Source organism: Chiloscyllium plagiosum, unplaced genomic scaffold (assembly GCF_004010195.1).
Source record: "Chiloscyllium plagiosum isolate BGI_BamShark_2017 unplaced genomic scaffold, ASM401019v2 scaf_530, whole genome shotgun sequence".
In the NCBI taxonomy this organism is placed as follows: Eukaryota; Metazoa; Chordata; class Chondrichthyes; order Orectolobiformes; family Hemiscylliidae; genus Chiloscyllium; species Chiloscyllium plagiosum.
Window position 1 is genome coordinate 4,648 of NW_025214747.1, and position 13,329 is coordinate 17,976.

The following is a 13,329-nucleotide window of genomic DNA, read 5'->3' on the forward strand; positions in this document are numbered from 1 at the left end:
TGGGATGTATCACTATATAGACTGCACTCAATGCCAGTGTGGGATGTATCACTATATAGACTGCACTCAATGCCAGTGTGGGATGTATCACTATATAGACTGCACTCAATGCCAGTGTGGGATGTATCACTATATAGACTGCACTCAATGCCAGTGTGGGATGTATCACTATATAGACTGCACTCAATGCCAGTGTGGGATGTATCACTATATAGACTGCACTCAATGCCAGTGTGGGATGTATCACTATATAGACTGCACTCAATGCCAGTGTGGGATGAAAGAATTTATTTGTCTCAATGTTAAATTAGTACCGGATGTTTGATTTGAAAATGTGCAATGAATTATATCATGACCCTTGATCTCCGCCTGTGTTGACCTCTAAGGTCAGTTGAGAGCCAGTGTTGCATTTCGCTGCTGCAACATCTGTGGCCAGAGTGTGTGTGTGTGTGTGAGAGAGATTTGTGAGTGTATGAGTGTCTGAGTATGTGTGTGTGTGAGAGAGAGTGTGTGCGTGTTTGAATGTGTGTGTTTTTGTGTGAGAGTGATTTTGTGTGTGTGTGTCTGTGTGTGTGTGAGTGTATGTGTTCGAGCGATTGTGTGTGTGCGTGTGTGTGTGCAGTTCAGTGACGCTGTGTGAGTGAGTGAGGTTTTGGTTCAGTGGGGTTGTTCTGATGGGAGAGTTTGATTCCAGCTCAGCGGCTGGATATGGCCAGGGACTGTTTGTCTCTGCCTTTTCATTAAACTCAGTGGCTGCGTTTTTCTGAAAGAGGTCACCCACGGTCTCCCCTGAGGGGTGTGAGAGAGAACGAGAGCTTGACTCACATCTGACAATGATGTTACAGCGAGGAGGGGCCCCTGGAGTTGGTGTCACAGGAAGACTTTATAATGAGATCGAGGAGCATACTCAGCTTGCAGTGAGCTCTGCACTCAGAGAGACAAGGAGCTACTGATAACCCAGCAACCGGAGGGTCAGGACACTCATCGAGCATGTCTCGCCTTTGCCTCCTGCTCCTTGCTTCCATCTTACACCGTCTGGCTGGCTATCAACACCAGGAGGATGACAATTTCCTCTTTTACACGGACACGCTTGAAGACAGCCTCCAAGCTGAAGGTCAGACCACGTTACTCATAGTCCCAGGCCAGTCTCAGTGTCAGTGGGGCCGGGGGACACCTGGATGTGGGACAGAAGGCGGGAGAAGAGTGTTGGCAGGGGGCAGTGTTTGTCAGTGCGGAGGGGGTAGCTGGGGGGAACCGGAAGGCAGTACCACACTTGGGGTGTTGAAGGTTATGGTGAACCAGGGAGTGATGAGTTGGGTACAGGACGAGTGAAGATACAGGGTGATACCACGTGTACTTCCGCAGGAGTGGGAAGATGACAGGGAGGGGTGAGGGGCGCAATAACGGAGCAGGGACGGGTGGAATGGGGAACACAAAGCAGAGGTGAGGAAGTGAGGGGAAGAAAGATGATTGATACAGAACATAGGAACTGGTCACTGCTACAGACTCAGTCACATATTATCCTTGTCTTTATTTTTATTTTGTTTATTCTTCAGTGGGATAAAGGCCACTCACAGTGTACAGAGTCATTGCATATTCAGGTAATGATCACTCTCTGGGTAACTGTACAGGGTCAGGGTTTATTCAGGTAAAGATCATTCTCTGGGTAACTGTACAGGGTCAGGGTTTATTCAGGTAGAGATCACTAACTGTATAACTGAACAGGGCAGTGTTTATTTAGGAAAGGATCACTCTCCGAATAACCGTATAGAGTCAGTGTTTATTCACCAGGGTAAGGGTCACTCACTGTGTAACCGTACAGAGTCAGTGTTTATTCAGCAGGGTAAGGGTCACTCACTGTGTAACCGTACAGAGTGAGTGTTTATCCAGCAGGGTAAGGGTCGCTCACTGTGTAACTGTACAGAGTCAGTATTTATTCAGCAGGGTAAGGGTCACTCACTGTGTAACTGTACAGAGTCAGTGTTTATTCAGCAGGGTAAGAGTCACTATTCAGCAGGGTAAGGGTCACTCATTGTGTAACCGTACAGAGTCAGTGTTTATTCAGCAGGGTAAGGGTCACTCATTGTGTAACCGTACAGAGTTCAGTGTTTATCAGCAGGGTAAGGGTCACTCACTGTGTAACCGTACAGAGTCAGTGTTTATTCAGCAGGGTAAGGGTCACTCACTGTGTAACCGTACAGAGTTAGTGTTTATTCAGCAGGGTAAGGGTCACTCACTGTGTAACTGTACAGAGTCAGTGTTTATCCAGCAGGGTAAGGGTCACTCACTATGTAACTACAGAGTCAGTACACATGGAACTAAATGCCGCCCAGCATACAGATAGATGGCATTCAGTTCCATGTGTAGTAAGGAACAACAGTGTAATCAGGCACTGTCTGGACCAGAGAAGTCTGAACTTCCTTAAAGAGATTCCCGCACAAGATTCCAAGACATTGGAATCCGATGATTTGTTCACACGTTCTTCCCCAAAGTAGATGCCAAATGTGGATACTGGTCGGTAAACAGAGCAAGGGAATCTCAAGAAGGGATTACCTTCAGAACACTATTTGGAGGATATTACTAATTGTTGGTTTAGCAACCAATGGACAGACATATGGAGAGCATGCCTGGATGTTTATGCCTTGCTGATGTTATTATTGTAATAATCAAAACCAAAGAGGAACATGGTCAGATCCTTGGCTCTCCACAAAGGGCTTGTTTTCCACAGCAGAAATTCCCAGGGAGTATGAGTCGGATCCAGTTTCTACAACTGTCCAAATTCCAAATGTGGAATCTGTCCTGACCCAGGGAAAGTCGAAACTGTAAGACAAATGGCAGCGACAAAACCTGGAGTACTAACAGATTAATCTCATTGACGCTGGGAAAAGGGCTCATAAACTTAGATTCTTCAACTTCTGGCACCATACTTTTCAAATGTTTTGGACCAAGCATTATCGGGAGAGCTTCTCAAGAGGGTCGTATGTTTGGCAGAAGGATCATTGATGTGTCTTGAAAGTGGCTCAAGCTGAAAACAATTCCCTGTAGAATCCTCAAATCCCTACAGTGTGGAAACAGGCCCTTCGGCCCAACAAGTCCATACCAAACCTCTGAAGAGTAACCCACCCAGATCCATTCCCCTACCCTACTACTCTACATTTACCCCGACTAATTCACCTCATCTACACATCCCTGAACACTATGGGGCAATTTCCCATGGCCAATCCACCCTAACCTGCACATTATTGGATTGTGGGACAAAACCAGAGTATCCTGAGGAAACCCATGCAGACACGGAATCCCACAAAGTTAGACCTGGAAAAATTGTCAAAATACTGTGTGAGATTTTAAGAAAGTAGAACTAGAACATAGAACATAGAACATTCCAGCGCAGTACAGGCCCTTCGGCCCTCGATGTTGCACCGACCTGTGGAACCAATCAGAAGCCCATCAATCCTACACTATTCCATTCTCATCCATATGTTTATCCAATGATCATTTAAATGCCCTTAAAGTTGGCGAGTCTACTACTGTTGCAGGCAGTGTGTTCCACACCCCTACTACTCTCTGAGTAAAGAACCTACCTCTGACATCTGTCCTATATCTATCACCCCTCAATTTAAAGCTATGTCCCCTCATGCTCGCCATCACCATCTAAGGTGAAAGGCTCTTCCTGTCCACCCTATCTAACCCTCTGATTATCTTGTATGTCGCAATTAAGTCACCTCTCAACCCCCTTCTCTCCAACAAAAACAACCTCAAGTCCCTCAGCCTTTCCTCATAAGACCTTCCCTCCATACCAGGTCACACCTTGGTAAATGTCCTCTGAACCCTTTCCAAAGCTTCCACATCCTTCTTGTAATGTGGTGACCAGAACTTTGAGGCCACACCAGAGTTTTGTACAGCTGCAACGTGACCTCATGGCTCTGAAACTCAATCCCTCTACCAATAAAAACTAACACACTGTATGCCTTCTTAACAACCCTATCAACCTGGGTGGCAACTTTCAGGGATCTATGTACATGGACACTGAGATCTCTGTGGAGAAAGTGAGGACTGCAGATGCTGGAGATCAGAGCTGAAAATGTGTTGTTGGAAAAGCGCAGCAGGTCAGGCAGCATCCAAGGAACAGGAGAATCGACGTTTCGGGCATGAGCCCTTCTTCAAGAATTCCTGAAGAATTCACTGCTCCTTGGATGCTGCCTGACCTGCTGCGCTTTTCCAGCAACACATTTTCAGCACCGAGATCTCTGTGCTCATCTACACTACCAAGAATCTTACCATTTGCCCAAAACTCTGTATTCCTGTTACTGCTTCCAGAGTGAATCACCTCACATTTTTCCAAAGTAAACTCCATTTGCCACCTCTCAGCCCAACTCTGCAGCTTATCTACGTCCTTCTGTAACCTGCAACATTATTCAGCACTATTCACAACTCTACCGACCTTAGTGTCATCCGCAAATTTACTAACACATCCTTCTACGCCCTCATCCAGGTCGTTTATAAAAATGACAAACAGCAGTGGCCCCAAAACAGATCCTTGCAGCACACCACTAGTAACTTATCACCAGGATGAACATTTCCCATCAACCACCACCCTCTGTCTTCTTTCAGCTAGCCAATTTCTGATCAAAACCACTAAATCACCCTCAATCCCATGTCTCTGTATTTTGTACAATAGCTTACTGTGGGGAACCTTATCCAATGCCTTACTGAAATCCATACACACTACATCAATTGCTTTACCCTCATCTACCTGTTTGGTCATATAGTCATAGAGATGTACAGCATGGAAACAGACCCTTCGGTCCAACCTGTCCATGCCGACCAGATCTTCCAACCCAATCTAGTCCCACCTGCCAGCACCCGGCCCATATCCCTCCAAACCCTTCCTATTCACATACCCATCCAAATGCCTCTTAAATGTTGCAATTGTACCAGCCTCCACCACTTCCTCTAGCAGCTCATTCCATACACGTACCACCTTCTGCGTGAAAATGTTGCCCCTTAGGTCTCTTTTATATCTTTCCCTCACCTTCTCAAAGAACTCAATTAGGTTTGTGAGGCACCCTTCACAAAACCATGTTGACTATCCCTAATCAACTTATTCCTCTCTCAATGATTATAAATCCTATCTCTATAAACTTTTTCAACACTTTCCCCACAACCAAAGTAAGGCTCACTGGTCTATAATTTCCAGGGTTGTCTCTACTCCCCTTCTTGAACAAGGGAACAACATTTGCTATTCTCCAGCCTTCTGGCACTATTCCCGTAGACAATGATGACATAAACATCAAAGGCTCTGCGATCTCCTCCCTGACTTCCCAGAGAATCTAGGATAAATCCCATCCAGCCCAGGGGACTTATCTATTTTAACACATTCCAGAATTGCTAACAACCCCTCCTTGTGAACCTCAATCCCATCTAGTCTAATAGCCCGTATCTCAGTGTTCTCCTTGACAACATTGTCTTTTTCCAGTGTGAATACTGAAGAAAAATATCCATTTCGTACCTTTCCTATCTCCTTGGACTCCAAGCACAACGTCCTACTTGTTTGGCCTTGATTAGCCCTAATCTTACTCTACTCATTCTTTTATTTCTGACATACTATAGAAAGCTTTAGGGTTTTCCTTGATCTGATCTGCCAATGACTTCTCATGTCTCCTCCTGGCTCTTCGTAGCTCTCTCTTCCTGACTACCTTGTAACTCTCAAGCACCCGAACTGAGTCTCCTTCTTCCTCTTGACAATAGATTCAACTTTGGTTCCCTCGCTTGACCACTTCCTTCCTGCCTGACAGGTACATACTTATCAAGCACACGCAGTAGCTGTTCCTATATGAGCTCCACGTTTCAGTTGTGCCCATTCCCTGCAGTTTCCTTCCCCATCCTATGCATCCTAAATCTTGCCTAATCACATCATAATTACCTTTCCCCCAGCTATAACTTTAACTTTTGCCCTTTCCATCACTAAAGTAAACATAGCTGAATGGTGGCTCAGTGGTTAGCACTGCTGCCTCACAGCGCCAGATTCAATTCCTACCTCAGGCGTTTGCACATTCTCTCCGTGTCTGCGTGGGTTTGCTCCGGTTTCCTCCCACAATCCAAAGATGTGCAGGTTAGGTGAATTGGCCATGCTAAATTGCCCGTAGTGTTAGGTGAAGGACTAAATGTAGGGGAATGGGAATGGGTTTGGGTGGGTTGCTCTTCAGAGGGTCGGTGTGGACTTGGTGGGCCGAAGGGTCTGTTTCCATACTGTAAGTAATCTAATCTCTAATCTTACTGGCACCAAAGTGCTCACCCACCTCCAAATCTAACACCTGGCTGGGTTCATTACCCAGTACCAAACCCAGTGTGGCTTCACCACTTGTTGGCTTGTCTGGGTATAGTGTGGGTCTGTACATTGCTCAAGGTGCAGAGATTGGAGTGATATGTTCTTCTTGCTCAATAATCCCACAACACCACGCTATAGTCCAACAGGTTTATTTGAAAGTCCAAGCTTTCGGAGCGATGCTCTTTCATCAGGTAACCCGTGGGCGGGATCATAGGTCACAGAATTTATAGGAAAAGATCAAAGTGTCATACAACTGATGTGATATACTGAACAAACCTAGATTGCTGTTAAATCTTTCATCACTCTGAATGGGGCTGCAGGTTTCGATTGATTAATATGTAAAACCCAGAACTTCTTTCAAGTCATACTCCTGAGGTTACTTAAGGTTTTATGTAAAAAGAAGTTGACATCTCAGCTCAGACAATGCATTAAAGTTTATTTTTAAAAAGTGACAACTCAGCACGTACTTCCAGGTAAACCTGGTGTTGTGTGATTTTTAACTTTACGGGGGTGAGGACTGCAGATGCTGGAGATCAGAGTCAGGATTAGAGCGGTGCTGGAAAAGCACAGCAGGTCAGGCAGCATCTGGGGAGCAGGAAAATCCACGTTTCGGGCAAAAGCCGATTCTTAACTTTGTCCACCCCAGTCCTTTTACTTGGATGTGGGAGATTAGGGAGAATTTCAATGTCCCCGGAGATTATGTCTGGTTGAATGTGAATCCTATTGGATAACGAGGATTAATTGGAGCATCAATTAGAAGCAATGAGGAAATTACAGGAGCCCGAGGGTGTGATGGATGGCAGTTTCAGGAAGGGAGGAAAAATGCAGGTATATTCAGGTCAAGGGGTAACTGCTGGGAAAGATAGGTGAGGGAGGCAGGTAGTGAAGGAGTCTCCTGTAGCTATCCCTGTCTCAAACAAGTATGCTGTTCTAGATACTGCTGTGGGGAGGTTGGTCTTTCAGAGTAATATATCGCTATCAGCCAGCCTTCTGCTACTGAGACCGGCTCTACTGTCATGAGGAATATGTCACGTTCGGAGCGATTGAGTGTAAGAGGAGAATCTCCAGACAGACATTTCTGCAGCAGACAGCAAGACATCAGAATGGAGTGCAGCCTCCCTCGTGTCAGGGTCAAGGATGTCTCAGGGAGGGCACAAAATGTTCTCAAAGGGGAGAGTGAGCAGTAGAAGGTACCAACAACATAGGAAAAGGATAAGGTTCTGCAGAGACAAAATAGGGAATTGGGCGGGAGGTTAAAAAGTAGGTTCTTGGGGTTGCAATATCTGCATTACACTGGTGCCATGTGCTAGTGAGAGTAGTTAAACATCAGACAACACCGGGCTATAGTCCAACAGGTTTATTTGGAAGCACTAGCTTTCGGCGAGTCACTCCTTCATCAGGTGGTAGGATAGCGCTCCGAAAGCTAATGTTTCCAAATAAACCGGTTGGACTATAACCTGGTGTTCTGTGATTTTTAACTTTGTGAAAGTGAGGACTGCAGATGCTGGAGGTCAGAGTCAAGATCAGAGCGGTGCTGGAAAAGCACAGCAGGGCAGGCAGTATCCGAGGAGCAGGAAAATCGACGTTTCGGGCAAAAGCCCTTCAACAGGATTCCTCGGATGCTGCCTGACCTGTTGTGCTTTTCCAGCACCACTCTGATTTTTAACTTTGTCCAGCCCAGTTCAACACTGGCACCTGTACATCATGGCAAGTGAGAGTAGAAATAGTGGCATAGGGCAGGTGAATGCTTGGCTGAGGAGCTGGTGCTGGGGGTAGGGATTCACATTTTTGATTCATTTGGATCTCTTCTGGTGGGACCCAAAGAGGTAGTGAGAAAAGAGATAAGAGAAAATTCGGGTTGAACTGTAGGCCCCACAATAATCAGAGGGAAATTGAGAATCAAATATGTAAGGACATCTCTGCTATCTGTAAACATAATAGAGTGGTTACGATAAGGGATTTTAACTTTCCAAACATAGACTGGGACTGCCATAGTGTTAAGGGTTTAGATGGAGGGGAATTTGTTTAGTGTGTACAAGAACATTTTCTGATTCAGTATGTGGATGTACCTACTGGTGAAGGTACAAAACTTGACCTATTCTTGGGAAATAAGGCAGGGCAGGTGACTGTGGTGTTGGGGCCAGTGACCATAATTCTATTAGTTTTAAAAGAGTGATGGAAAATATAGACCAGATCTAAAAGTTAAAGTTCTAAATTGGAGTTAGGCCAATCTTAAATGTATTAGGCAAGAACTTTTGAATGTTGATTGGGAGAGGTTATTTACAGATAAAGGGAGAATTGGAAAGTAGGAGGCTTTTAAAAATGAGATAAGGAGAGTTCAGAGGCAGTATGTTCCTGTGAGTGTAAAGGGTAAAACTGCTTGATGTAGGGAATGCTGGATGACTAGAGAAATTGGGATTTTAAGGAAAAGGAGGCATATGTCAGGTACAGACAGCAGGGACTGAGCGCATCCATAGAGAACGGCATTAGGGGTGTACTTAAAAGAGAAATAAGAGGGCAAACAGAGGACATGAGATATCTTTGGCAAATAGGGTTAAGGAGAATTCAAAGGGTTTTTACAAATACATGAGAGAAAATAATAACTAGGGAGAGAATATGGCCCCTTAAAAATTCCTGAAGAAGGGCTTATGCCCAAAACGTTGATTCTCCTGCTCCTTGGATGCTGCCTGACCTGCTGCGCTTTTCCAGCACCATATTTTTCAGCCCTTAAAGATCAACAAGACCAACTGTGGCTATATAAAACCCTTGTTAGGCTGCAATTGGAGTATTGTGTGCAGTTTTGGTTGCCACATCACCAGAAGGATGTGGAAGCTTTGGAGAGAGCGCAGAGATGGTTCACTGGGATGCTGCTTGGTCTCGAGGGCATTGGCCGTGGGGAAAGGTCAAAAAGATTGGGATTGTTTTCACTGGAAAGATGGCGGCTGAGAGGAGACCTGATAGAGGCCTACACAATTATTATAGGGCAGGTAGTCAGAGGCTTTTTCCCAGGGTTGATGTTTCAATTACAATGGGGCACAGGTTCAAGGGGAAGAGGAGGAGAGTTTGAGGGCAATGTGCGTATCTCGCAGGGAGTGGGAGGAGCCTGGAACACATTGCCAGAAGAGAAGGTGGAGGCAGGCACCTTGGTAACATCGAAGAGGCATCTGGATGGTTCCGTGAATAGGGAGGGAATAGAGGGATACGGACCGAATAAGGGCAGAAGGTTTGTTTCTTAGTTTAGTTCAGGCACGATGATCAGCACAGGCTAGGAGGGCCGAAGGGCCTGTTGCTGTACGTAGTTCTCATTTGTTCTTTTTTATTTTATGTGTGGAAGCACAGAAAATGCGTTAGATACTAAACAAGTACTTTACAGTACTCATTGTAGAGAAGGATATGGAACTAGAGAACTTGGGGAAATAATTAGTGATACCTTGAAAAGTGTCCACATTACAGTAGAAGAGGTGCTGGACATCTTAAAGTTGGGTAAATTCCTGAGACTTGATCAGGACTCTGTGGGAAGCTAAGGACTTGATTGCTGGGCCCATTGCTGAGATATTTGTATCATTGATAGTCACAAGTGAGGTGCCAGAAGACTGGAGGTTGGCTACAGTGATGCCACTTTTTAAGGTGGTAAGGACAAGTCAGGGAACTATAGACCAATGAGCCTGATGTCGGTGGTGGGCAAGTTGTTGGATGGAATCCTGAGGGACAGGATGTACATGTATTTGGAAAGGCAAGGATTGATTCGGGATAGTCAACATGGCTTTGTGAGTGGGAAATCATGTCTCACAAACTTGATTGAGTTTTTTGAAGAAGTAACAAAGACGATTGATGAGGGCAGAGCAGTAGATGTGATCTATATGGACTTCAGTAAGGCGTTTGACAAGGTTTCTCACGGGAGACTGGTGAGCAAAGTAAGTTCTCATGGAATACAGGGAGAACTAGCCATTTGGATACAGAATTGGCTTGAAGGTAGAAGACAGAGTGGTGGTGGAGGGTCGTTTTTCAGACTGGAGGCCTGTGACCAGAGGAGTGTTACAAGGATCGGTGCTGGGCCCTCTACTTTTCATCATTTATATAAATGATTTGGATGTGAAAATAGGAGGTATAGTTAGTAAGTTTGCAGATGACACCAAAATTGGAGGTGTAGTGGACAGTGAAGAAGTGGCAGATGGAGTTTAATTTAGATAAAAGTGAGGTGCTGCACTTTATTAGATTAGATTACTTACAGTGTGGAAACAGGCCCTTCGGCCCAACAAGTCCACACCGACCCTCCGAAGAGCAACCCACCCAGACCTATATTCCCCTACATTTACCTCTTCACCTAACATTACAGGCAATTTAGCATGGCCGATTCACCCTGACCTGCACATCTTCGGACTGTGGGAGGAAACCGGAGCACCCAGAGGGAACTCCACACAGTCAGTTGCCTGAGGCGGGAATTGAACCCGGGTCCCTGGTGCTGTGAGGCAGCAGTGCTAACCACTGTGCCATCCCTTTGGAAAGGCAAATCTGGGCAGGACTTATACACTTAATGGTAAGGTCCTAGGGAGTGTTGCTGAACAAAGAGACCTTGGAGTGCAGGTTCATAGCTCCTTGAAAGTGGAGTTACAGGTAGATAGGATAGTGAAGAAGATGTTTTGTAAGCTTTCCTTTATTGGTCAGTGCATCGAGTATAGGAGTTAGGAGTTCAAGTTGCGACTGTACAGGACATTGGTTAGGCCACTTTTGGAATATTGCGTGCAATTCTGGTCTCCTTCCTTTAGGAAGGATGTCGTGAAACTTGAAAGTGTTCAGAGAAGATTTACAAGGAGGGTTTGAGCTATAGGGAGAGGATAAATAGATAAATAGACAAGGCCTTTTCCCTGGGGTGGGGGAGTCCAGAACTAGAGGGCTCAGGTTTAGGGTGAGAGGGGAAAGATTTAAAAGGAACCTGAGGGGCAATTTTTCACACAGAGGGTGGTGAGTGTATGGAATGAGCTGCCAGAGGAAGTGGTGGAGGCATTTAAAAGGCATTTACATGGGTATATGAATAGGACGGGTTTAGAGGGATATGGGCCAAGTGCTGACAAACAGGACTAGATTAGGTCCTAACTCGACATGGACATGTTGAACTGAAGGATCTGTTTCCATGCTGTACATCTCTATGACTCTCAGACTTCAGCACTTGGAAAATTTTACAATCCCTACCTCTGTATTATTATCATTCGGAGATGCCGGTGTTGGACTGGGGTGTACAAAGTTAAAAATCACACGACATCAGGTTATAATCCAACTATAACCTGATGTTTCGCTGCTCCGAAAGCTAGTGCTTCCAATTAAACCTGTTGGACTATAACCTGGTGTTGTGTGATTCTTAACTCTGTTATGGCCTAATGATTATCTATTTTCCCTTGTAGCATATGTTAACATCCCCCTTTTTTCCTAAAGGTAGTTATGTTATCAGCTTTGGAATGATGTCCCGTCGAGATTGTGATGTGAATGTGAGCCATGAAGCCAGATGTTGTGATATGAGCTCAGGCTTTCTGCACTGTTGTCTCTAACACAGGATGTGTCTGCAGATTCCCTTGTACTGGATAGTTTAGATTGCCATTAAATAAACCCACCACAGAGTCATAGAGATGTACAGCACGGAAACAGACCCCTTGGTCCAACTCATCCATGCCGACCAAATATCCTAAATTAATCCAGTCCCAGTTGCCAGCAGTTGGCCCATATCCCTCTAAACCCTTCCTATTCATATACCGAACCAGATTCCTTTTAAATGTTGTACCAGCCTCCACCACGTCCTGTGGCAGCAGACACTTTCAAGGAAACACAATTCACAGAGCTCATTTCCATTTTATTTAGATGGGAGTGAAGAATATATCAAATCGTATCAAAAGAGAAAGTAAAAGCCGGAGAGTTGAGCGGAGAGAAGAAGGTCAGAGGTGAGGCAGGAGCAGGTGAGAGGAAAATAAAGAGAAAGAGGAAGGAGAGAGAGAAAAATGAGGAAGTACCGAAGAGTGATCAATGGAACAAGAAGCAGGAAGGAGGAAGCGGGGAGAGAGGGACAGGAAGAGAGAGGAGTGAGGGTTGTGAACCCAGTGCTGTGTTTGCCTGGATTAAGAGGATGAAGTGTTAGTGACATCTTGCATGCTCCAGCTCTTGTCTAACCTGCAGTGCCTTCCCAACCCCACAGCCGAGGCCTGTCCATGTCGTAAAGACCTCTCACATTGGGACAAGGCATTTGTGATGCTGGAAGACTCCCAAATGCGACAGAACATGCTCCTGCATTCTGTTGACCAGGTCCTGGCTGGTGAACTGCGTGCGGTACGCTCCGAGGTGCAAAAGGCACTGGCTGAGGGCTCTGAGGTCCGTGGGCATGCCCACCATCGCCTGAAGGATACAGCGAGTGCCCGTCTTGCCAAGCTGTTGGAACAGGCGCGTGAGGGTGCACTCAAATGGCAGTTGGAGCATACCAACAAACTGAAGGAGGTCTTCCTCTTGGTGCTGGGCCTATACGAAAGGCTCGAGATGCTCGATAAGCGCCTGGCGAAGTCAGAGGCCAGCAAGGCAATGTCAGGCAGGCAGACCATGTGCACATCGCTCATCGAGGAGTTGCGGCAAACCCGAGACGAGATGCGGACCCTGAGATCTCAGAGACCTGCTCCACACTCAGAGACTCACAGCCAGGAAACTCCAGGAGGTAAGAGGCCATCTTGAAAGCTGACCAGAATCATACAATATTACATTGACTTTCACTTCACTATGTTTATGTTGACACAGTTTTCACCAATACAGAGTCATAGTGATGTACAGCACAGAAACAGACCCTTCGGTCCAACCCATCCATGCCGACCAGATATCCCAACCCAATCTAGTCCCACCTGCCAGCACCCGGCCCATATCCCTCCAAACCCTTCCTATTCATATACCCATCCAAATGCCTCTTAAATGTTGCAATTGTACCAGCCTCCACCACATCCTCTGGCAGCTCATTCCATACACGCACCACCCTC

At 45.8% G+C, this 13,329-nt stretch overlaps 1 protein-coding gene across 1 annotated transcript; it reads left to right on the plus strand.

The window, feature by feature from the left end:
- Positions 1 to 646: 646 nt before the first annotated feature.
- LOC122548017 (pentraxin-related protein PTX3-like) lies at positions 647 to 13,033 on the plus strand. Its single transcript, XM_043686575.1, has 2 exons — positions 647 to 1,114; positions 12,510 to 13,033. The coding sequence occupies exons 1-2, from the start codon at positions 991 to 993 to the stop codon at positions 13,031 to 13,033; spliced, it is 648 nt and encodes a 215-aa protein (XP_043542510.1). The 5' UTR covers positions 647 to 990.
- The last annotated feature ends 296 nt before the right edge of the window (positions 13,034 to 13,329 follow it).